Source organism: Mustela erminea, chromosome 18 (assembly GCF_009829155.1).
Source record: "Mustela erminea isolate mMusErm1 chromosome 18, mMusErm1.Pri, whole genome shotgun sequence".
Lineage (NCBI taxonomy): Eukaryota > Metazoa > Chordata > Mammalia > Carnivora > Mustelidae > Mustela > Mustela erminea.
In genome coordinates, this window is record NC_045631.1 from 5,543,156 (window position 1) to 5,569,830 (window position 26,675).

The window sequence follows — 26,675 nt, forward strand, 5'->3', positions numbered from 1 at the left end:
AAGAAGATCCACCCAACCTCCTTTGTTCTAGAGGTGGCCTCGGATTTTCCACAGAAATCTAGAACCAGGTTTTTTAGTAAGAAGTTAAAAGTCTTGAAGGGTTTTGTCCAGGAGCTAAAAATGGGGTTTTTTCCAGGTCTTCTGATTGTAGAGCCCAATATGGAGAAGATAGAGCACTCCCTTCATTTGAAGTCAGATCAGAAGAAGAACAGCAAACAAATCTGTCCTTCTATTAGACCTTGTTTCTGTTCTCATTCGAAAGCAAAAATATTTTTTTAAAAAGCACTCCAGAAAACTAAAAAATAAATAAGAAAGCAAAACTATTGGGGCGCCTGGGTGGCTCAGTGGGTTAAAGCCTCTGCCTTCAGCTCAGGTCATGATCCTGGGGTCCTAGGATCGAGTCCCACATTGGGCTCTCTGCTCAGCAGGGCACCTGCTTCCCCCTCTCTCTGCCTGCCTCTCTGCCTACTTGTGATCTCTATCAAATAAATAAACAAAATCTTAAAAAAAAAACAAACAGATGAGGGAACTGAGGCTCTTCTTACCCTGTCACCCCTTACCCCCAATGTCAACAGCCACCATCTTATTCTGTCCCTGACCGCCACCCTGGAATGGCTGAGTCTCTCAGCTGTCTGGGAGGCTGTGGGTCCATCTATCTCTTCAGGAGCTCTTGGCCACATTTTGCCCATCTTGGGGTCATGGGTGCTGCACCAGTATTCTTACACCCCTCTCCCTGCACCCCACAAGGATGCTCAGATGCAGTGTCAGCCACATGGTCAAGCGGTGGCACATGTACCTACTCAGGGCTGGCCCCTGAGCCGCTGTGGCTCATCAGGGCTGATACCCGGGGAAGCAGCATTCCTTCTGGAGGAGCTGCTCCTTCGAGCAAAGCATCTCACGTTCCCCACTCTGACCTCCTGCCTGAGACCAGGGCAGTGTGTCCCAGCTTCAGAAGCCCTGGAGAGACTTGCCCCCGACCCGCTCTGTGTTGGCAGCTCGTGGACTACCGAGCAGAGTTCAGCAAGTGGTGGCTGACGGAGTTCAAGACGGTCAAGTTTCCCTCTCAGGGAACCATCTTTGACTACTACATAGACCCAGCAACAAAGAAATTCGAGCCTTGGTCCAAGCTCATCCCCCAGTTTGAATTTGACCCTGAGATGCCCCTGCAGGTGAGTGTGGCCCAGTGACCGAGGATGTATGGTTGCCCCAAGGACCTTTAGTGGCTCTGGTGGAAGCCTCTTTATCAGCAGCCAAGCATTTTAACCTTGCAGTAACTACTCATCTCCCGCTACCCAATTTTCAAGAGGAAATCCTAGTGCAAGGAACCCACAGACCCATACCACCCCCCACAAAGACTAGCTAACTTGATTACTCCACTGGCATCCTGGGGAACAGAGCGGGGAGATGGCAGGGCAGAAGGTTCCCAAACCTATAGGGGGGTTGCAGGGAGGCAGACAGAGTTGGCAGAGGGGGGAGGGCGTGTTCTCCACCCAGAAGAAAGAGCTTATGGGATGGTCTTACTCTGCATATGAAGGAGGTGGTAGCCAGCCAGCACCGCCAGGCCTCTTCTGAAATGCTCCAGAAAGTTCTTGCCAGGCCCCTGTCACTCCCATGAGCCCCTGGCACACTCATTGTGTTCTCACCGCAGGCTTGTTTGGTGCACACAAGCGAGACCATCCGAGTGTGCTACTTCCTGGAGCGGCTCGTGCAGCGGAGGCGGCCTGTCATGCTGGTGGGGACTGCGGGCACGGGCAAGTCAGTGCTGGTGGGGACCAAGCTGGCCAGCCTGGACGCCGAGGAGTACTTGGTGAAGAGCGTGCCGTTCAACTACTACACCACGTCGGCGATGCTGCAAGGTGAGGGCCCGGAACGCGTGGACGTTGGGGGGCGGGGGAGGGGGTGTCTGAGTGGCCACGTGCCCGGACGTGGAAATGGAGCAAAGCATCAGCACCTGTTCGGCCTGACGTGCCCTGTGCCCACACTCCCCTCTCGCCCCTCCTGTCCTTTCTCCGCCCCAGCACCTCTGTTCCACTTCTCCTGCACCCTCAACACTGACTTTCTCATCCCGCCTCCTGCTTCCTCCCTGGCCTCTCAGATCCCTCCCGGGCCAGGAGTTCAACACAGAGCAGTTCTCAGGACCTGGATGCCAAGGAGCGCCGACACCCAGCGAAGGAGAGCCACAGGCTTGTAGAAGCGGCTCTAGGGATCATTTCCTTTGCCCTTCCTGTCTTAGAGATAGGGAAACTGAGGCTCGGGAAACTGAAGCTCACCATCAAGCAGCAAGGCAGGCAGGGTGCATCCAGCCTTCTGAGCACGTGGGGCTGCTTTTCATGGGGAGTTGACATGCTGGGCTCTTGAGTGGACTCAGGTCCTCCAGGTGTGGCTTCAGGGTCAGAGGCTCCCCCCACAAAAAAGGAGTTTTCACCTTTTTAGAGTCACTTTCTCCTTGACTCTCACTACCTGTAGGGACTCCTTGTATATAGAAACAATATAGAGAAATGCTCATCACTTGACCCCTAGGAGCAGCTCCCTTTTCAAGAGGTGCCCGAGCCAAGTTCCTGGTGATGGGAGAGCACCGGTAGGGCCGGGATGGGGGGAATCCCTGCTCGTATTCTCTCCCTGCGACTTGGCTGTGCTTCCCTCAGGAGACCACAGTGCACGGCCACACCCACAATGCAAAACCACAGACCAGGAATTCCAGGCACCAGACTATTTGCAGACTGGTAAATCAGAAGCCATAGCTTAGTACAGGGAAAGTGAGCCTGGCATATTGCCTGTCCAACATCCAGGCTGCAAGCTAGCAGACTTGCAAAACAGGTTTTACTGCAACCTCCTCTTGCTCAGCCTGGACCCGTCTCATATACCCCTAACCACGCCATCCCCCGCCCTAGCGAGAACTTCAGAGTCACCCAGCTTGGTATTGGCAGTGTTCTGCCTCCCCAGCTCCCACAGAAAGAACAGCTCACTTCCCTCCTTCCTTCTGCCTATCCTGCCAGGTCTTCTGGGGTCGGGGTCCCACTGTCTGCTCCCTGCCTCTCAGTGCAGTCAGGCACCCAGAGCCCCTCGGTGACAGAGAGACTCTCCATTTCTTTGTCAAGGGAGCCCCTGGGCTGCATCCCTGGCCGGATTCCTAAATGTTCCACACGGTCCGTCCCAATTCAACAAGCACCTGTCATTCACACATGAACGTTAACAAGGAAGACAACGTGAAACGACGGAGACTCACGTTAGGACTTCACCATTGGTCAGTGATGTGAGCATCTTCTGTTTGAATAGCCAAAGAATATGCCATTTTCTAAAAACATTTTCTTATTTGAGAGAGAGAGAGAGCACGTGAGCTCAAGCAGGTGGAGGGGCAGAGGGAGAGAGAGAAGCAGGCTCCCCACCAAGCAGAGAGCCCGACACAGGACTCAACCCCAGGACCCCAGGATCATGACCTGAGACGAAGGCAGATGAAGAGTATGTGGATTTTTTGTGCTCTTCACAATGTAAACATCTGTAGGCGTGAGGCACTTTCAAGTTTAATCTGCACGATTAATGTGTTTTGTCCACCACTTTCTGAAATCTGTGTGGGCAACAAAATCTATCTCAATTTCTATAGCGTAAATACTCCAACCATGGCCCATTTCCAGCTTCCAGTGCGAAGTCTGCAACCGGTGGGCAGGAAGAGAGGTATAGGAGCTCCCCCTGTGTGGTGTTCCCACTTCCCAGATAGGGTAGGCAAAAATAACTTTGAGGGCACAGATGATGGCAGGACAAGGTAAAATAACTGAGATGTGATGAGCTTTGAGTATCTCTACCTTTGTTTTTAAGATAAATTAACTGGTTGTAAGTTTATTGAATTTATTGTTGAAATAATGATTTAACAACCCAGCTGGCAAGACTCCCTCGGTTGTACCAGTAAGCTCTCAGAAGGCAGCTCCAGTAAACCTTACTCCAGAAGACCCCAAGCGCCATCATGGCATGCCACGACAGCAGCCATGTGACCAGGACCCGGCGGTCATAAGCAGACTTCACCATGCCTGGCTGGCTCACGCCTGAACACTGTTCTTGTTCACTGGACGACAGGACTCTGCACTCATTTGCAAGCCTGGAGTCCAGCGACTGATCAGATGATCAGACCTCCCCATTCACTCCGACTCTCACGCTGCTTACAACTAGGCTAATAACAACTGGTGTTTAGCAAGCACTCACCAAGTATGCTTCACACACCAACCTGAGATTGGGATTTTGTACATTGATAAATGATCTAATCCCGTCCAGCCCCATGAAGTAAGTCCTTGAATCATCCCCATGTTCTTGGGAAGAACATCAAGGCACAGAGAAGTTAAGTAAGCTACCCTAGGCCAAAGAGTACGTGATGGAGCCTGGGCTTGAACCCAGACAGTCCAACTTCCAAGCCTGTGCTCTTAACCCTGAAGTTAACCCTGCCTCCCTGGCAAGAAAATACTTTGAAAACAGCAATAAATGTTTGCTCTTAGTGCTCTTACCCTTAGTGGGACCATTCGAGTATTCTGGAGGAGTTGTTTTCTAGAATCCTATTATGAGGATTCTTCGTGTAGAAAAATACTTTATATGGAGAATAAAAACTTATACTGAAGGAAAGGTAGATGACCTTCCTGCAGTGCCCGGACCTCCCTCTCTCTCATTCTGGGCCCCTAACTTGGAGGACTGTCCCCTCCTCACCTGCTGGAACACAGATTTATCCAAAAGCATCAGATTGCTGTCAGTAGACCCACGAGAACACTGGCTCCTTGCTCCTCACCAGATGCAACATTTCTGCATCCTGTGACTTCCCCAGCAGCCTCTGGATCCCACCTATCCTCCACACTAAGGATGGATGAGGCAGGGGTCTCTAACCTCACCCATCCAGAAGCAAGTAGGAACTGAGGAGTCACCCAGAGCCCCAGAGGAGCCAGTGAAAATGCCAGAGTCCACGCAAGAGAGGTCATACCCTTGACTCTGAAAAAAATGCTGAATTCCCTTATTGGAACCTCTTGCCTCTTTCTTTGGTCACAATCCAAACAACTTTGTTTCTTTGGCTTCTCAGCCTAAAACATTTTAGACGCAACAAAATGGCAGATGTAAGGGGGCCCACGACACTTAGAAAAGGGGGAGCCAGAAAGCTGATATCCAATAGGAAACGGAAACTTTCAAAAAGGAGCTACAAGAACTCCAAGGGTAGCTGCTCTGCCCTGGACCAGAGACAGATTCCCCCACCCACGTCCTGACCCCAGCCCTCCTTTTGCCTCTTTTTGCAGCTGAGTGTTTGCATTGTTGGCCGTGCTTAAGACCCTGTGTAATTACAAAAGGATCGAATGTGTTGCGAAGCAATCTGCCTCAAAGGGCAGGTGGTACACCCAGACACATGTGCAAAATGTGCATTTATATCGGATCTGTAGAGGCAAGTGGTGGGAAGTAGTCTAATTATACACATGACAGAGTGCCAAGCATTATTGCAGAGAAAGAGGACATTCTGTATGAACAGAGTTGGAACTATGTCCACAGCTTTGTTGCATGAGAAAAGCAAGATGCAGAAGAGAGTATACGGTATGCTCCAAAATGTGTCACATTTAAAGAGAGATAGAATGATAAAGAACAGTGGGTGCCTGGGGACTCAGTCAGTTGAGCATCCAACTCTTGGTCTCGGCTCAGGTCTTGAGCTCATGGGCATGAGTTCGATCCCCAACTTAGGCTCTGCACTGAACCTGGAGACTACTTAAAAAAAAAAAAAAGAAAAACAGACTGAGGGTTGGTGGAGGGGGTTGGGTATGGAATGGTCTAGAAGGGTGGTGGGTATTAAGAAGGGCACTTGTGATGAGCGCAGGAGGTTGTATGTAAGTGATGAATCCCTGAGTTCTACTCCTGAAACCATCATTGCACTGTGTTGACTAGTTAGAACTTAAATAAAAATTTGAAGGAAAAAAAAGAGATAAATTAAAATATTTATATATTTTATATAAATATATGTCCTCCTGGAGATAGTCTTACATATAATTAGACTATCTCCAGGAGGACATATAATAAACTGATAATAGGTGCCCCTGGCAGGGGGAACTGGATGCTAAGAAGGACCTGGGAGAATTCTTTAAACTTTTTTAAAAATTAAGAACTATTTCAAGCATGCAGAAATGTCCAATATATATATATATATATATATATAACAGATGCCCATGTATTCCCCACCCAGATTTCACAGACGTTACAATCCTGTCATTTTTGCAGTGAATCTTAGCATTGAAAAGACACCCCCATCTTCCCTCCTGGCCCATCTTTGAAGACTGAAGTTGATGTGTATCATTTCAAACTTACACCTTTTTTTAAGTTTTAAAATTCCAGTTAACACATGGCGTAATATTAACTTCAGATGTACAACAGAGTGATTCAGAACTTCCGTAACTACCCCCTGCCCCCATGCTCATCACAGGTGCCCTCCTTAATCCCCATCACCTAGTTCACCCACCACCACCACCACCCCTCTGGGGACCATCTGTTTGTTTTCTATACTTAAGAGTCTGTTTCCTGCTTTGCTTCTCTCTCCCCAGTCCCCTTCCCTTTTCTTATTTATTTCTGAAATTCCAGATACAAATGAAATTATATGGTATTTGTCTTATTTCACTTAGCATTATGCTCTCTAGCTCCATCACATCATGGCAAATGGCAAGATGTCCTTCTTTTTTATGGCCGGGTGATATTCTATTTTATACACATCACATCTTCTTTATCTATTCACCAGGTGATGAACACTTAGGCTGTTTCCATAATTTGGCTATTATAGATAATGCTGCTAAAAACATCGGGGTGCGTGTATCCCTTTGAATCAGTATTTTTGTATCCTTTGGGTAAATACCTAGAGTACAATTGCTGAATCTTGGATAGTTCTTTTTTGAGGAGCTACCATGCCCTTTTCCACGGTGGCTGCACCAGTTTGCATTCCCAACAGAGCATGAGGGTTCCTCTTTCTCTGCTTCCTTGTCAACACCTGTTGTTTCTTGTGTTGTTGATTTTAGTCATTCTGGCAGATGTGAAGTGATAGCTCATTGTGGTTTTGATTTACGTTTCCCTGATGATCAGTGATGCTGAGCAAAATGGATGAAAGACCCAAATGGGAGACCTGAAACCATGAGAATCCTAGAGGCAAACACAGATAGTAACTTCTTTATCAGCCGAAGCAACTTCTAGATATGTCTCCTAAGTCAAGGAAAGCAAAAATCAAACATAAACCACTGGGACTACATCAAAATAAAAAGCTTATGCACAGAGAAGGAAATAATTAACAAAAACTAAAAGGCAACCTATGGGATGAGGGAAGCTATTTGCAAATGATGTATCTGATAAAGGGTTAGTATCCAGAATATATAAAGAACTTAGACAATTCAATACCCAAAAAAACAAATAATCCTATTAAAAAGTGGGCAGAAGACATGACTAGACTTTTTCCAAAGACATCCAGATGGCTGACAGACACGCGAAAAGATACAAATTTACACTTTTAGTACCTATATGTACCCATAAAAATACACAATGTTGTTACAGTTACACTTTAAACATATATCATACTGTAACTTCCTTTAGCAACCTTTTAAATCATTGTCTATTTCGATACATGTACATCTATTTCACTGTTTTTTACTGCTGTGCAGGATCCCATTGTGTGAATAAACCAGCCTGTTTATCCATTTTCCCACTAAAGGCAGCAGATTTTCGACATTTTCCCTTTAAAAAAAAAAATCATTGAGTTATAATTGACCTACAACACATGGCATATATTAAAGTATACGGTTTGATAAGTTTTGAAATATTTACACACCCTTGATGCTATCACAACAGTTGAAATAATGAGCGTATTCATCACTTCTGAAAGTGCCTCTCCCCCTTATCTTTCCACCGTGCCCATGCCTACACAAGCACTGACCTACTTCTGTCACAATAGGTTAGTTTGCATTTTCTAGAATTGTCTATAATGGAATTATAATATGCACTCCTTTTTGTTTTTTTCACTCAGCATGATCTCGAGATTTGCCATGTTGTTGAGCGTATCAACAGTTCATTCTTTTTGTTCTTGAATAGCAAGATAAAGTATGTAAAACACTCAGAATGGGTCCTAGCTTGCAATAAGGGCTTAGTAAATGGAAGCTATTATTATAATAATATCAAATCCTTCTTGAATTTAAGGATCTATAAATACTACGCAATAATTTCAAAACCCTACTGCCAAAAAAAAAGGAACACAAGCAAAGGAGGTGGTTAGGGGGTTTAACTTCAACTATACTAAAGGACATAAAGGACATGTTTTATGTAATGTTTATACTGTGCCAAACTTTGGGTCTTACCCTCTTGGTTCATTTAACCCTCCCTATCCAATGAGACAATGTCAGTGATGCCTTTGCCTGCATGCAGCAGAAAATATGAGAATAATGACATAAACACATTTTTTTTCATGCAACAAGAAGTCTTGAGGTAGGCAGATGCGAATGCTAAATCAATGGCTCAATGATATCAATGCTATAATTTATATTCTCGCAGTTGCTCCCTCAGGGTGGCAGAATGGCTGCTGCTCCAGCCATCACATCTGCATTCCAAATGGAAAAAAGAAAAAGATGAGGGGGAGAGTTAGTGCCCATGCCAGGAAATAACAGCTCTCCAGAATCCCCAGTGATCTGGAACATGGTCACCCTAGCTGGAAAGTGACTAAAGAGAAGGAACTTGGAAATGGTGTCCGTGACAGATCCAATAGTTCTCTGTTTCGGCAAGATGAGAAAAATGAGGCTTGCAGGTGTTAAGTGACTTCCCCAAAAGTCACACAATGGGTTAATAGCCAAGCTGTCTTATTTCATCGAGCTTATAGCCTCATTCTGCTTTGATAAGACTGTAAGTCATGCTTCTCGCTTTCCATAATAGAATGCCAGCTCCGCTTCTGTTCATCTGATATCTAGAGCACATGGATATCTTTCCCTTTGATAGTAAATAAAATAGGCCCTTCAAGTAGTCATCGAAACATCAGATTTCTATTGACTTCTCTCCAATAGCTGCCCAAAGCACAGATTTAGAATGCTGACACCTCATGCTGAGGGATGCAGGGACCCACGCGCCTCCCCATTCCCCCAGCTCCTGCAACCCCCACAAACCCACTGCATTGCTTTCATTCCCTTTCCCGCATTACAATTTAATGATCTACCCTTGGGCTCTCGTCAGGGTTAGTATGATCAAAGATCATTTTAAGTTACTTTTATATCTCCTGTGAAACCCCAGTTGAAGGTTATGCCCATTCTGTAACCTGATATTCCTTTTGTAAGTATCCCTAATACGTGCCCTTTAGAATTTAGTGGCCGGAAAATTTTTGTTCATAGAAAATGAGAGGCGGATTTGTTCCAGTAAGCCAGGATGACGTGGCTGCTGTCATTAAACACAGATTTAGTTCTGAGATTTCAGGTAGGCAGTTCATAAAGGACAGTGTGCAATACATTTTGATTTGGTTGTGATAACAGATGGGTCCAAAGACGTTTCTTCTCCGGTATTATTTTGGAATCCCTGTTAAGTCTCTTAATTGGTCTGTTTTATGTCTGCTTAAATACTTGAAGCCTCTGTTCATTCTTTTAGAAAATATAAGTAATTTTTAAAACTAAAGAAATTTGCAGTAACCCGTAGACGGGATGATCTAGAAAGAGAGAAAGGAGAAGCAAAGAAATGTGCCAAGTCATCGATGGGCTTATATTCGCAGCACAAAGAGAGGAGGCTTAAAGATAATGCTGTTCGCAATTTGGAATTCTCTGACTAGCCACCTGTGATTTAAATTATTAGTTGAACAAATATTTGAGTGCTTAATTGCCCTAATTGGTTAGGAATTCAGGCATCAGAACCTTTGTGTAATAGGGCTCTCCATAACCTTTTCATGAAGTTTGAGGTTGGACAGGACCAGAAAAGATCAGACTCTTGACCTCAAAGGAGCCCCATCACACTTCCGTCATTACTACTGACAGCTCTTGTCCACCTGCCTTGCTGTCTTTCAAAAAGGAGATAACACAAGATGAAATCACAAAAGATATGTCACCTTGTGGGCAGGACACACTGCTCAGGACAAGCAAAGGTAGTTTCAGAGTATTAAAAAAAAAAAAAGGAATACAGTATATGTTTCAGGCAACAGAGAAACCATCCTATAAATTTTGGTACCTCCAAATTATGGAACACAGTGCAGCAATTAAAATCATGTTTTAGGAGGATATGTTTTTACATAATGATGTTTACGGCACATGGGTTGAATATATATATATATTTTATAAATAGAATGTGCAGTATAATTCTGATTTTGTAAAGGAGAAATGGAACAGAGTGAATAGACTGGGATAAAATGCATTACAATATTGAAACTAATAGCTCCTGAGGGGTGATCAAATCCCAGATAATTTTCACTTTCATCATTTTGATTTTCTGTGTTTTTTAATCTTTATATCCTGAATATGTATTCTTTTTGCAAGCGTCGTGCAAGAGCACGTTACATTTGGAGAGAAAAAATGCAAAGCCCTTCCAGTAATAATGGAAATGTCTTAACTCATGAAAAAACTAGACGATGCGGGAAGAAAAGAGTTCCAAGGAAAGGAAAATCGGTGTGAAGCCAGACAGGATTTACTGCTAAGGATCTCTGTCAAAAACATGGTCAGGCAGTGAGTTCACCAAACTGGGGCGTTGTCAGGGGCAGAAGCTGCGTCATGAGAGCGTTTGACTGGTTCACGGTACAATGACACCAGGTGACCCAGGTTAGAGTCCTGGACAGGAATGGCCAGGGCAGCCCTAGATGGAGACTGGGGTTTGAGGGCTTCTAAGGGTTCTCTCCCTAAGAGATGTATGAGAGAGGCACTAGAATCAGTTATCTACGGACCTAGATCCTAATTCCAGCAAGACTCGTAACCTGCCTTAGCCTCTGTTTTCTTAGTTACAAAATGGCAGTAATGTGTCTTTCATTGCCATTCATGGGGTTTGTCATAAAATTCATTCATTCACTTCTTTATAAGTGTCTTTCAGACACCCTACTGTGTGCTAGATAATGTTCTAGGTGCTGGGGTTAGGACAGAAAAACAGAAAAATGCCTGTCCTCATGGAGTTTATAGTGTGGAGAGGGTAAGATAACACATAAGACAAGTAGAATATAGAGCATTTTAAGTGAAATTTTAAGAAGAAATGAAGCAGGCACAGGGGATTAGGGGTGAGGAGTTAACTTTGGCCCTAGTGCAGGGCAGGACTCACTGAGAAATGGCATTTGAGCAGACAAATGCCCGATGGAAAAGAGCAAACTGGGCTGACCTTTGGGAGAAAGGATGGCAGGCAGGAGCATCAGCTAGAGCAAAGGCCCTGTGGCAGGGAGTGTAACAGAGCAGGACGGCTGGAGCAGAGAGTGTGGACAGGGGAGCATCAGAGAGAAAAACAGAGATACAAGGTTTACGGACATACCCAGACTGGCTTTTGCCCCAGGCGGGATGGAATGCCCCAGGTGAGTTGTAAGCAGGAGACTGGCAGGATCTGATTCACATCATGGCAAGGGGACTCCTGTCTGCTCTTTTGGGAATGCTACATAGTGACAGGATCCAGAGCAAAAGCAGGAGGTCACTTGGGTGGATCTAGCAGGTGAGAGCCTATGGCCAAAGGGTAGTCATGGTGGAAACAGTGAAATGAGAACAGATGGGAACCCACTTTGAAATGGAAATTGCTCCTCAAATGCACAATGGTGTTGAAATATTGCGGAAGGAACTATGTGACTAAAAGCAGAGGGCAGCTGGCACAGGGCATGGCTACTGGCTGAATGTGAGGCCAGTCCCTGTGGAGAAGTTAGGTAAGATGTTGCCAATGGGGGCGCCCGGGTGGCTCAGGCAGTTAAGCGTCCAGCTCTTGATCTCAACTCAGGTCATGATTTCAGGCTCGTGAGATCAAGCCCTGCATCAGGCTCTGCGCTCAGTAGGGAGTCTGCTTGAGGTTCTGTCTCTCCCTCCCCGACTATCCCCCGACTCATGCTTGCTCTCTCGTGCTCTCTAAAGCAATCAATCAATCAGTCAATCTAAGAAAGAAAGAAGGAAAGAAGGAAAAGGAAGGAAGGAAGGAAGGAAGGAAGGAAGGAAGGAAGGAAGGAAGGAAGAAAAAGAAAAGAGATGGAGCACATGAACTCCATACCCAGGTATGGGCTTGATTGTCAGGACTCGTTTACAAGGCAGAACCCAGAAGATTGAAGGGAGGATGACAATTCTTTATATTTCTCACGTGTTGAGAGCCTTCACCACCAACTTGTTTGCTAATGCTGAGATCCACCTCTGTCCCCCAGTTCTGCCTGGAAACAATCACTTGACCCCCATGCCATCCAAGATGTGACTTGGAGGAGAGCTTAGTCATGGGGGGTTCAAAAATGTATGTGCCTTTCCCGAGGGAGTCCTCCCTCCCTGGAGGACTTAACATCCTCCTTTTGGGGTGACCCAGTGTGTTCGCACTTGCTAACTGACATGCTTTCCTCCTCAACAATCCTTTAGAAGCAAAAGACTTAATCAACCCAAATTATAGGGGTCTGCCTCATTCCAGGGGTTGATTTGAATATCACTGTTCTGGGGAAAGGAGATTTTCCCTAGTAGAAGGACCGTTCTCAAAAACATGTCCTTGGCAGCCCATTAATTATATTTCATTTTGACAGATCTCGTATATAGTTGTTATATCTTTAGGGGGAAAAAAGGTGTTGGGTGATTAATTGGTTGATAGGGTATGTTAATTGAATGCTAATTAAATTTAAATCTAATTCATATTTGAAACACTTAATTTAATTCAGGGCCAGAAAATTAGAATATTCAAGCTTCTTGAAGGAACTTGTCTTCCTATCTGTCACCTCCAAATGTCTATTGACACTTTCTCCTTGTTTACAAACTTGTTTTTCAAGAGAAGGAATCAGATGGTTCTTAGAGCTTCCAGCTGTAATAAGTGTCAGTTCTCGCAATACATATTTAATTGCTTTATTGTGGGAAAAAATTATATAGATCTCTACTGCATTACTTAAGGTCACTCTCAACAAGTCCCATCAGGCTGGGCAGGGTGTTTTGTGAAGGGACGATTCCAGAAGAGTCTAGGTAAGTCTCCAGAAAGGTGCTGAGATTCTGTGCATGGAGCCTGATACTAACCTGAAGGCAGCAGAGGAGTCCTTCAGGGTGCTGGAAGCTTCTGGGAAATTCCCTGAGGCTGTTGTTTACCCCAGGAGGAGAACTCTCTGAGACCTCTGCTGACAAGCTATACACTACTCCTGTCTTATCCCCCGGGGGGAGAAGGGGCCCCCACCCACCCCGATTGGGAGCCACAGAGCCTCTGTGCTCCTACACTGTGTAACCCAGAGGAGGCAGGTCTACCCAGATCCAATTATCTATAGATTTCTTTGAGGGTCGAGCCCCAGGCCTCCCGACTGTGAAGGTTTCTTCTGTTTCTACTCCATAAGTCAAGAACACTGGGGACCACAATTAGGACAGGTGGAGCATGGGCTCTGAAATTGAACAGCTCCAGATCTGTACCCCAGCTTCACTTTAGAGAAGTGCCTTTGTTCTTCCGTGCCTCAGTGTCCCCACCTGTAAAATGGAATGGTCATACTAATCTTGCACGGATGTTGCATGGCTTCAGTGAGATTGTGCATGTTTGCGAGGACTTGACACAGGACACGTTGTAAGGTGTTGAACGCCTGGTTGATGCAGTTGCCCTCTACCAGCTGAGTCCTGGCGTCACCGCTGGTCCCATAGAATATCCTGGATCTCATAGTAAGTGCTGCTGTTTGCAGGCTGCACCACTGCCTGTCCTTCACCCCTGTTCTCTCTCTGTGCTGGCATCTGAGGTTTGAACCTCCCTCACTCACTAACTGGCTCATCTCCTCAGCTGTCCTGGAAAAGCCTCTAGAAAAGAAGGCTGGCAGAAATTATGGCCCCCCAGGCTACAAGAAGCTTATCTATTTCATCGATGACATGAACATGCCGGAAGTGGACGCCTACGGAACCGTGCAGCCCCACACCATCATCCGGCAGCATCTGGACTATGGCCACTGGTAAGAGCAGGCATGCAAAGGGCCTGGGGCCCATGGGGTAGTGGGGGGAGGTGGAGGCCTAAGTCAGGGCTGAAGGCTATTCTGCTGGACCCACAAACCACAGGTGAGTGCTGGTGCTCAGTGAGAAACCCCATAGCAAACCACATTCCTCATGGGATTCTGTTTCCTGGGGAGTTTCCGATGGGCATTCATGCCTACATGGGAAGTTTGGTCCAGGAAGATGCTGCACTCTCATCTAAAGGTAAAAAAAGAAAAAGACCTACTTTTTTCTTCAATGTTCACCTCAAAAGTTGCCTTCTCTAAACCCCCAAATCAGAATTCACCACTCCCATCCCCCACTGTGGCCCCACAGCCCTAAGCAGGTACTAGAGTGAGAACAGCCCCCACGCTGTGGAGCACAGAGAGGTTGGCAGACCTTCGCAGCCTGTGTCTCCTTTGGAGCGACTCACAGGGTCTCACACTGTCTCTTCAAACAGCATAATTTTTCATGGCAAAAGGTCTGAACTTTAAAAAAAATAAAAGTCCATGGTTGGACACCCCACTCTGGCCCAGCTTTCTACCCTGCATTGAATTAACTGCTGAGAAAATGGTCAGTGCAAAGAGGGAACTAACTTGGAGAGAATGATGGTTGTGATGATGCCCCAAGTTGCCTCTCAGTCATGTCACGTCTTTGCGGGATGCCTGCCATGTATGGCCATCCGCATCCACACCAGCATCTGGACTGTACTGGGACCCTTCAGCCCTACACATACACTTCAGACTTCAATGAGCAGTAGGGACTCCCTGGAAACCCTGCCCTGTTGCGTTGGCATGTTTACGCTTCCACTCTCAGCAATGGCTATTTCATGCCTTGGGACTGTCTGTGAGCTTCCCACCCCACCTCTACCACGGGAGCCATCTTTGTTTTTTTTCTTCCACATCTGTACAAGTTACCTGCTCCCCCCTGCTTCGCTTTCTCACCAGTCCTGGCACACCTTCCCTGAAACTGAACAATCACCAGCTCCTCGCTTCTACTCTCTTCCACCTCCTGCATTAACCACCCCTCATCTCCTGAAGAGTTCCTTCTCCTCAATATGGAGACTCACCTAGATTTCCTCTATTGTGTTCAGAAACACCATTTTTAAACTATTGGCCTGTTCTCTCTCCCTACAAAGCCAAATGTCTCTGCTCTGTTTACACTTCCCCACCTTCCCTGTCACTGCTCACCCTACTACCTGTTTTCTGTTTCTTCCACTTTACTGAATGGTGGTTCTTGCTCAACCCCTAACTCTGTGTTTCTGTAAGATCCAACAGACCCATTGGATTGGGTTGCTGTCTTCCTCTCTCTACAGCCCTGGACGTGCTTGACTGATTTCTCCTTCTGGGGGCCCATATACCCTGGATTTCCACCCTACCCCTTAGTCCATTTTTATGGCTTCTTTCTCCTCCACTACTCCCATCGATGTTGGATCCCTCTAGATTTGGGCCTAGGCTCTTGTCCTTTTTCAATCTCTACCAATGGATCTAGACTTTTTTTTTTTTAACACCCAAACTCATGAATGATAGGACACATCCCACCTCACCTTGACAAGGCATTCACCTGCCTGGGCCCTCACCCAGCTCTCACTGTGGTTTCTGTCCGTTCCAGGTATGATCGGAACAAGCTGTCCCTGAAGGAGGTCAGGAATGTGCAGTATGTTTCCTGCATGAACCCCACTGCAGGCAGCTTCACCATCAACCCACGCCTGCAGGTATGGGGGGAGCCAGGGTACCCAAATCCTGAATAAAGTCTACCTTACCAGAGCAGGTATCACTAAGTGACAAGTAATCATTGGCCCTTCCCCTGTCCAGCCTTTGAAAGTGGCAAATCATACAGGATGCTGATTTGCATTTCTCGGGGGACAAAGGTACTTCCAGACCCAGAGCCATGAAGTTTTTTGAGCTAGAAGGGGTCATGGAGTCCATCTGATTTGGCTCATCTTCAGAGAGATGAAATGACTCTCATGTGGACTTTCAGTATCAAATACTTGTTGGGACTTGAATGCTCTAAGTTCAAGTTCTGCTCTCTTCCCACCTGTGGACATCTTTGACTAAAGGCCCAAAGCCCACTACCCCTCTAGTCATTTAGATTCAACCTAACTGTAGGTTCAGCATGAGGCACGTGACCAGATTATAGAATCCAAAGCCCTTCTAAGAATCCCTCATTATTTTACCCAAATCCCCAAGAGGCAACTTTGACTCTAACTCATGACTCTAACTGACATCCTGTTCCCCTGGGCAGCGTCATTTCAGTGTGTTTGTGCTCTCCTTCCCGGGAGCGGACGCCCTGGCCTCCATCTACGGCGCCATCTTGACTCAGCACCTGACGCTTGGACGTTTCCCAGCATCCCTGCAGAAATCCAGCCCCCAGCTCATCAGTCTGGCCCTGACCTTCCACCAGAAAATCGCCACCACGTTCCTACCCACAGCGATCAAATTCCACTACATTTTCAACCTCAGAGACTTTGCCAACATCTTCCAGGTGAGTCCATCTGCCCAGAGACACAGTGATGATCTGGTCCCTTCCACTCTTAGTAAAACAAGAGTGAACACCAAACTCTTAGGCCAACGCACAGGTCTTTGGAATCATGAGCTAGTAAACAGGTGAACAGGGTACCATGGGATCCTCAAGGAAGGATATCAACCAGATAGAGTTCTGTCTGCCGATGACGCCATTCCCCAGGACACATTTTTAAATTGATTCCTTTGGGTTGCAGAAGGCTCGGCACCTTGAAGAAAATGGTATAGAATAATTCCACTGTGCCTCGGAAGGAAAGCAGAGAAAACTATTTTGCAGGCCCTGGTGCTATACCCATTATTCTTGGGCACAAAAAGAACGTCCCCTGAGTCATGCAAGAGAGATCTGCTTCCTGAAAAAAAGCCATGTTGGAATATTCATAAGACACCATCTGCCAGCCTCTGGGAGGCCTCGGTTTAAAAACTCCAGGTTCCTTTCCAGGCCACAGCCATTTGATTCTCTTCGAGCTGCTCCTCTGAATAGTGATGGCCTGTCTCTGCCTGTTGCTTTCCACTGTTTGACCCTGACCGCCAAAATGCCCAGAGGGCAGTGCGGCAAACCCCAGCCCCCTCTTCCTTTTGGTCAGGCACACCACCCTCACGGGGTGTGGAGAGTCCACGACTTTCCCATCCTGGACAGGAATCTGCAGAAACTGCTTCTCAGAGAGACTCCTCCCCCAGAAAGCCCTGAGAAAAGATAAAGGAGAAGGATGCCTCTTACACCAAGCAGAGGCCACACCTGGAGGGGAATGTCTGTCTGACTGGTCAGGGAGGGAGGCGGGCCCCACCACGGCGAGTACAGCTATCTGGAATTCATTACCCATGGCCCTACCTGAACAGGTGGGATTCTGGGGAACCTCAGACTGACAAAGGCCCCGACCGTGAGAACACCGGGCCTGCATGGTCCAGCCAGGCGTTTTGGTTGGAAAGAGAAGAAATTCCCTAAACATTAGTTCAGAGATCTAATTGCTGTGTTCCAGAGGGCTGAACCTACCGGGGCAGACACCGAGACCCACATGAGGGCAGGGCTTTGAGAACACGCATCAGCTGGCTCAGGACAGCCCTCCTGGGTCCTGGACCCCTCGTAGACATTAGCTCTGCTAAACACGAGGAGAAACAGAGACCCTCCAGGGCTTCTATAGATTTTCCTGAGAGCGTACCGCCGGCCAGTGAAGGAACTAGAACACAAGTCTGGGTCTTTGGGTTCCTGGCCAGACCCTCCGTCCTCCACACCATTCTGTCCATCTCATCTGTGCTTCCGACAAAGAAAACAAGCATAAGGTAGTTGAGGCAGCAAGAAAGACTGCGCTCGAAGACTTGTAGCATGAGGGCAGGACAATCACCAAGTTTGTGCGTGCCCACTCTCGTCTCTCATCTTTTGAGTATTAACAGAGAAAGACCTCTCTTTTTTTTTAAGATTTTATCTATTTATTTGACAGAGAGAGACACAGCGAGAGAGGGAACACAAGCAGGGACAGTGGGAGAGGGAGAAGCAGGCTTCCTGCCAAACAGGGAGCCCGATGCGGGGCTCAATCCCAGGACCCTGGGATCATGACCTGAGCCAAAGGCAGAGGCTTAACTGACTGAGCCCCCCAGGCATCCCAGAGAAAGACCTCTGTTATCACACACCCCCTCTCTGACACCTCACTGCAGTTTGGCGTGGTGGGGGAGTCACCCTCTGCATTTCCAAAATGCTGAGAAGGGAGTTCACATTGTCAGAGCAAATTCACATCACTCATAGGGCAGAGCTAAAGGGAGGAGAGCCTCAAGTGTCTTTTATCAGAACCATCCCACTCCTGTCCGGACAGACGCCTTGTCACCCTCACACCCTGAATTGTATACTCATGACAAGCCTTGGGGATGCACATTGTTATACCAATTTCAGAGAGGTTCGGGGAAGTCATCAGCTAGGTGACAGCATGAATGGTCACGAAGGTAGAAAGTACACACCTTGTCGTTGGAAGGAATAGGAAAGCATCTGGCCCCGTGGGATTGGAGGGAGAGGTGGAGGGGGCCGCTGAGAGACGAGATCGGAAAGATCACTGGAGGCCAGAGTGGGCCCCACATAGAGTCTGTAACAAGAGTTAACAATTACTGAGCACGGTCCGAGGCCTCACACATCTGTTAGCGAACAGTTTGTTTCATCCTCAAAACCATCGGGTAAGGTGAAATACCGATTCTTTCCAATTGGGAAATGACAATGCTGTGCCACAAAGAAATCGAGTACCTCAGTCGTGTTTGCACACGCAGCAGCACTGAGACCCAAAGCTAGAATCTTCAGCTCTACAGTGCAGGTAAGCTGGGGGGGGGGGGGGCAAAAGTGAGGGGGAAGGCCTCTTGTTCCACACGCTCCCCCGCCCCCCAGCCCGTGTCTTTGCCTGACTCAGGCAGCCTGAGTGGCGATCCCCTAGGCTTTCGGCAGCCTGCCAGCTGTCAGCCACCTGCCACAAGAGTGGGTAGGAAAATGCATCCCTCCCTGGGAGTGCCTGCCTCCCTGCAGCCGCACAGCACCCCCACCCCCGCCCTCCTCCTCTAGACGTCAGTTTCCGGCTCAAGCTTGACCACAGCTTCCCCTGCCTCCTTCCCCTCTTCGTTGCCTGAAGGCCTGATGATGGAAGCATTGGCACAGGGTGGGGGTCGGTGGGATCTGTTAAATGCCTGTGAGAAGACAGGCGTCGCCTCGAGAGCACGCTGCTTTCCTCCCCTCGGCTTGACCCAAGGCGCGGTAACTCAGACCTTCTCTGCACTTCCCTCCCTGTCCTGATCAGGGCACGATCAGGGGCTCCGAGTAGCAGAAACCATTAACGGCTCCCATTCCACTGTGACTAAGGGCATGCAGAGTCTGTGCTTGGTGGGCTCACGTCGACTCAGCCCTTAACTCCTGGGCATCCTCAGCAGTTGGCTTTCCCGGGATTATAAACTCCAAGTGATAGCACAGGTCACTGTGAAAGACAGTCCAGGAAGTTGGGGTTCCCGGTCGTTGCTTCTCCTTGCCCTCTACATCTCATCCCTGGCTGATACCTAGGAGAGCCAAGGAGGAGGGAGGCTGAGACCCAGGTGTGGGTAGGGCCATAGGGTCCTAATGGAATTTCTTTCTTTGCAAAAATAAACTTATCAGAGTATAATATACATGTAGGAAAGCACACAGGTCATAAGCTCACAACTAGGTTACTTATCACAGTCATCACACTTAACAGAACTATGAGAATGAGATCAAGATCTTTAGATCGAAAAACAGAACATTCCCACATCCCTAAAGTTCTTCCTTTTTTCTCTCTTTGATTTGGTTTTTCTCCGCCCCACCCCACCCCCCAGAGGTAAATGCTGTGTGGACTTCTACTTGAACTGATCCCTAAGTTCTTTTGGCCTATTTTGGGATGTTATCAAAATAGAATATTATTTTTGTAACTTTTAACTCACTTTGTAACTTCATTCAGTGTTATGCTTATACTTACATATACAATCATGTTATTGGTAAAAAATACTAGTGATGACTTCCTTCTTTCCAAACCTTTAATCATATAATTTCTTTTTCTTGTTTTACTGTGCTGGTTACAACTGCCAGTAAAATGTTGAAGAGAAGTTGTGAGAATGGATTCTTGTTGCATTCCTACTTTTAGGGAAAAAAAGCTTGTACTAGTTGACCATTAAGTGTGATGCTTACTCTGGGTTTTGGGAGACGCTCTTTGCCAGATTAAGAAAATTCCTTCCTGATGGTAGTCTCCTAAGAGTTTTAACCATGAGTATATGTTGAAACTTAACAAGCAACTTTTCTGTAGCTCTTAAAATAATTACATCGATTTTTTTTTTCTTGTTGTTTCTGGAAATGTGATAAATTACATTGATTATTTTTGAATCTTAGATCACTCTTGCATTCCTATAATCAACCCAATTTAATTGCTACATGTTAAGCCTTTCATATTTTGCCGGATTCCATTTGCTATTTTTAATATGCTTTTTGCACCTCCATTAATAAGATTGTCCTGTAATTCTTCTTTCCTCATAAAATGCATTGGGAAGTGGTCCCTTTTTCTCTCTCAGGAAGCTTTTGGAAAACACTGTAGTGAGCCTTCCTGAAAAGTCAGAAGAATTTACTGCTGAAACCCTCTGGAGTATTTTTTTTTTTAAGATTTTATTTATTTATTCAACAGACAGATCACAAGTAGGCAAAGAGAGAGAGGAGGAAGCAGGCTCCCTGCTGAGCAGAGAGCCCAATGCGGGGCTCGATCCCAGGACCATGGGATCATGACCTGAGCCAAAGGCAGAAGCTTTAACCCACTGAGTCACCCAGGCACCCCTCTGGAGTATTTTTGTGGAAGAACCTAAGTTATGAGTTCTATTTCTTTGTACACATTAGACAATTCAGATTTTCTATTTCTTCGTGTGTCAGTTGTAGGATATCAATGTTCTCAATCTCTAATTTATTGCCATACAATCATCTATAATATCCTGTGATTGTCTTTTAGATAACTGTTGTATCTGACATTATCTCCTCTTTCTTATACCTGATAATGATTATTTGTGACTTTTCTCATTTTCTCTTTTTTTTTCTCTTTTACCAGTCTTACTAAGGAGTTATCAATTGTGCTAATCTTTTCAAAGAAACTGATAAGTATATACATATGATATCCTTTTTTTGCTTTATATGCGGTCTGTATATGCTGTCTGCTTTTATGTTACTAATAATTGATCTTTTCCTTATAATCTTTTTCTTCATACCTTGAGGTTTGGGTTCTCCTTTTTTTCTAACTTCTTGACATAGCTACTTGTGTCATCAATCATCAGCCTCTCAGCTCTTATAAAACATTCATTTTAAGGCTATGAATTTAGCACTAATTATGCCATATACTGTATCATGCAAACTTTTATATGTTATATTTTTATTGTCATGCACTTCATAATATTTCTTAATTCCCTCTATGATTTCTCCTTTAACCCATGGATATTTGGAAATATATTGCTTTATTTTATTAGAATTGAGAGATTTTCTAGTTATCCTTCTCTTATTGATGCTTGGCTTAATTCCATTGTTGTCAGAAAATATACTCAATTATTTCATTCCTTTGAAATTTGTTGAGATCTGCTTTATTTCGAAAGGTCTGACCAGTGTGGCTTCTTAAATAGTGCATTCTTCAGGTGCTGAGCGTGGTTGAGTCAATATGTCGATTAGGTCAAATTTGTGAATCATATCATTGAAATATTTTATATCCCTCACTGGCTTTTTTGACAACCTGTTCTGTAAGTTTCTAAAAAAGTTATGCAAAAACCTCTGTATGCGATTGTGGGCATGTCCATTTCTCTTTTTGTTTACATCATATTTGCTTTATGTATTTGGAAGCCATGTTTTTATGTGCACACACATTTAGAATTAGTGTATCTTCCTAGTGGACTGATCTTTTTCTTATTATTAAATACAATGCTTTATTTTTTTAAATGGCTCTTGCTCTAAAGTCGGTTTTGTAGAGTAAGGTGGCTATTTCTCATTATTTTAGTCCATATCTTCATGCCATACTGTTTCCAATTCCTTCATGCTGTATTGTTTTTCAATTTTTTATTTCAGCCTCTTTTTTTCTTATGTTTAAGGTATATCTCCTATAGGCAACATCTAGTTGGATTTTTTAAATCTAGTCTAATAATCATAGCCTTTAAATTAAAATATTTAGTTCATTTATGTTTGATGTTATTTTATATAATATATATTAGGATTAAATCTACTTTATATTGTTTGTTTTCAGTATGTTCTACCTATTCTTTTTTTTAAGATTTTATTTATTTATTTGACAGAGAGAGATCACAAGTAGGCAGAGAGGCAGGCAGAGAGAGGGGGGAAAGCAGGCTCCCCACTGAGCAGAAAGCCCGATGCGGGACTCGATCCCAGGACCCTGGGATCATGACCTGAGCTGAAGGCAGAGGCTTTAACCCACTGAGCCCCCCAGGTGCCCCTGTTCTACCTATTCTATGTTTCCTTTCCTCTCATTTTTTTGTACTCTATCAAACCAATTACTTTTTATTCTTTTGTTTTCTCCCTCTTTTAGCAGATGTCTTTTTATTGGTCATCTAATGTTTACCAAATGCATCATTTTGTCCCTTTTTCTTTTATAAATTAGTACTTTATCAGTTGCCATATAATACAAGATTCCTACAACAATTTACATCTCTCCAATTTTTATTCTATTGTTATTTTTAAAATTCAGTGTATATTGAAAACCCATACTACACTAATATTGTCTTAGTCAACATTTATTTTTTTAATATTTATTTATTTATTTGAGAAAGAGAGTGAGCAGGAGAGAGAGTGAGTAGGTGGGAGGAGCAGAGGGAGAGGGAAAAGCAGGCTCCACTTGAGCAGTGAGTCCAACACAGGGCTCAATCCTGGACCCTGGGATCATGACCTGGGCCACAGGCAGACGTGAAAAAACCGAGCCACCCAGGTGCCCCAAGGTGACATTTAATTAGATTTACTCACATATTACTCTTCCCCTTGCTCTTGTTCCTGTTGCATTTCTGATTCTTCCATTTGGAATCATTTTCATTCTGCCTGAAGAACTACTTTAGTAATTAGTGTATGCTCCATTCTGCTACAAAATAACCTCTCAGTTTTTTATTTAACTGAAAATACATTTATTTCTTATTTTTTAAAAGAATTTGGGAAGGGAGTTTAGAATTCTAGGTTGGCAGCTATTTCTGTTGGTATTTTGAGGGGGTCCTTCTACTGTCCTGGCTTCCATGTTTCGGTTAAGAAATTCTCTCTCAAGTCTTAACATTCCTTTGACAATACACGTTTAGGGTTTTTTTGTTTTGTTTGTTTGTTTGTTTTCTTTTTTTGGTTGCCAACTTTTAAGATATTCTGTTTGTCTTTGATTTTCAAAAATTTCACTGATATGCCCCGATGCCTAAGTGCTATTTTTTGTATTTATATTGCTTAGTGTTTATAGCACTTTTGAATCTGGGTTGATGTCTTTTCTTTTCAGTTGTATTTTTTCTCCAGTTTTAGAGAAGTTCTGGCCAATATATTTTCAGATGCTGCTTCTGCTTCTCTCTCTTTTCTTCTAGTATTCTAATACACATATATGACTTATGTGTCTCATATGTCCCTGACACTCATTCTTTTTTCTGTTTGTAATTCAATCTGAATATTTTGTGTTACTCTCTCTTCCTGTGAGCTAATTCAATTTTCAACTCTGTCCATTCTGCTCTTAACCCCACTGATAAGCTCTTAATTTCATTAACTATAATTTGGGTAATTTTTAATTTGAGAATTTCCATTTGATTCATTTTTAAAGACTCCAGTTCTTTGATGAAGTTCTTTACCTGATGTCCTCTAATGTCTTGATCATATCAATCATAGCTTTGTTAAAGTTTATGTCTGATAATTCCCAGTACCTAGATCTTCTGTGGGTCAGTTTTTTTCTTGATTTGGCCATATCACCTGGTATTCCCAGTAATTTTTGTTTGATTGCCAGACATTAAGTGTTTTAAAATGTACAGATAATTTGAGGGTTTAGATGATGCTATTTTCCTTCAGTGATTACTTCTGCATCTGTTTCTGCCAAGCTGCTGCCATGGACTGATAAGATTGAAATTAGGCTCCAATTTCTGTGAGGACTAAATGACTTGTGATTCACTCATATTCCTAGTGTATAACCATTTGAGGGGTTCCCTTGGGGTTTTTCACCATGACCCTCTTCTAGGTAATCCCTGAACTTCAATTTTCCTCCTTCCTACCTCGAGATAAGTTTGCTCAGCATCTTAACCTGTCATTTGTCTCTCTGTCTTTTCAGTTTCTGAACCTGTAAGTCATTAGTTGTGAATTGGCAAATGTCCAAAGGAAAAAGAAATAGTGCCAGGTTTAGGGTCCATCTTTCTTCCTTTTCTTCTCTCTAGAATTCAGCTCTTTGAGTCCCCGCTGCCCTGGTTACTCCCTAATGCCTCTAAAAGATGAAACTTTAAAGATAATTTTCCCATCTTTTGTAGTTGACTTCAGTGGATCGGTTTATAATCAGGTATTCTGCCCCTACCGAAAGCAGCAATTTTGATGGAGGTTCTTGCTATGTTATAGTAATTGAAGGATTCAGTATTAGTCTATTCCTTCTTTCAACAAGCACTCATTAAAAATCTAGTATATGTCAGGCACCATGCTAGATGCCAATAATACAATAATAAAAATAAACAATACCCAAAATGAAGTCTGCCAATTTCCCTGCCTTTGAGACACTCATCATGAACTGAAAGAAGCAAACCTGTCCAAAGAAAAGTGATTTTAGGAACAAATAGATGTATATATAAAGGGTGAAGTGGAACACATCAGAGGGAATGCTGTTGGGCAGGAAGAGAAGTGTCATGGAAGACTTTAATAAAGAGATAACACTTGAATTGGATCTTGAAATGTGAGCATAGCAAGAAAAGCAGAAAGCATGAAGACAAAAAATTATGCAGTATCAGAAAATAATTTTAATTTGGTGAAACTGAAATCTAGATTTTTATGGGAAATGGTAAGAGTGATCTTGAGGAGCTTACTAGTGGTCCCATTATGACCAGAACTTTATGCCATGCTCATGAGTCAGAGCATTATTTTGTGGTGGTGGGGAATAATTAAATAGCCCCTTTCCCTCTATGATAAAAAAGAAAGCAATGGGGGGAAACCCAGGTCTAATGAGATTGAAGTTATAGGACCTGTTGTGGTCGTTGAGAGACTCTAATCTTGGTGTTCTCCATTTTTCAATGAAAAAGAAGACTAAGACATTGACAAATAGTAACAGAAAGAGGTGAGGTAACAGAGAAATTTTAAAAGAATAGTAAATATTTGGAATAGTCCCTATAGTGTATAGAAGGAGAACATATTATAGATAAATGGATTGCTGACCTGCAAAGGTTAGTTATAGTCATCCCAGCCCTCTGTCATCATCCTGATTTTACATAAGCCATTGTTCCCCAGCCTATTTTTTGAGTTGGCACTTAGGGAATTGAAATACAGCAGAGAAGCTACCTCTCTCCTCAGTATGGTTAGTTAGAATGTAATGGTCAGAGTTTTCGGCTCTAAAGTCAGGCAGACCTAGTTTCAAAACCTTCTGGTTTTGTACTAAAGTCACATACTATATATATGTCATAGACATACTTCCTGTCTTTCTGAATCCCAATGTCCATTTTGTACAAAATAAATATAGTAAAAATTATTTTGTAGAATCATCATGGTGGTTGAATGATTATTATCTGGCAAAACTTCCAGTCCAGTACCTGTCACATAACTGGTTCAATAAATTATAGCTATTGCAGTTTTAAATTATTGTTCACATCATATTTTTCTCTATTCTCTTTAAAGGGCATTCTCTTCTCCTCAGTAGAATGTATAAAATCCACACAGGACCTCATAAAGCTCTATCTGCATGAATCAAATCGGGTTTATCGGGATAAGATGGTAGAAGAAAAGGACTTTGATCTTTTCGATAAAATCCAGACAGAAGTGGTCAAGAAAATTTTTGATGTGAGTATTGCCCTGCAAAAAAATTTTACATTTGAAAAATAATAATTATGCAGATAATCAACCAAATGATAATATCCAGCTCATAAATTGGGGGCAAAATCAGAGATTAGATAGAGAAAGAAATCTGTCATTGTTTTGTTGAGGTGAAAAATGCTAGGACAACAAAAGGCACAAATAAATCCTAGAATGTCAGTTTTGAAAAGGTCTGTGGGGATCATCTGATCCAATGCTTGCATCTTATACTGATTCCTCTCAATAGCATTTTCTGGATTGGTCATTCCAGTGGATGCTCCAACGTCCTTGAAAATGGCCAGCTTCATCTTTGCCAAGGGAGCCATTTTGGAGCCGCTGATGACCAGAAATTTGGAACAATTTTGAAATTTGGAACCTTTATGATAACTTTAAAGGCTGGAATGTGTTTCTAATAATGATCTAAAATGTATTTCCCTGTCCACTAATTGTAGGTCTACATGAAAAACTTTCAAATATTTTAAGATCATTTGTCTTGTCCTTCCTGGATCTTCTCTCCCCCAGACCAAATAGCCTGTGTTCTTTTAAGCCACTTCTGACATGGCTTCTGACGTGGAGAAATTTGCCATCATCTTGATTAAT

The 26,675-nt window shown here is 44.1% G+C and overlaps 1 protein-coding gene across 5 annotated transcripts in view; it reads left to right on the plus strand.

Moving 5' to 3' along the window:
* The window catches only part of DNAH9 (dynein axonemal heavy chain 9), a 318,732-nt gene that overhangs the window by 154,593 nt on the left and 137,464 nt on the right, over window positions 1-26,675 (plus strand). For all 5 annotated transcript variants that reach the window (XM_032322974.1, XM_032322973.1, XM_032322975.1 and 2 more), the window contains 6 exons: window positions 996-1,169; window positions 1,649-1,856; window positions 13,882-14,047; window positions 15,675-15,777; window positions 16,308-16,547; window positions 25,902-26,063. In XM_032322974.1, the coding sequence (XP_032178865.1) occupies window positions 996-1,169; window positions 1,649-1,856; window positions 13,882-14,047; window positions 15,675-15,777; window positions 16,308-16,547; window positions 25,902-26,063 (1,053 nt within the window). The remainder of the gene's footprint in view (window positions 1-995; window positions 1,170-1,648; window positions 1,857-13,881; window positions 14,048-15,674; window positions 15,778-16,307; window positions 16,548-25,901; window positions 26,064-26,675) is intronic.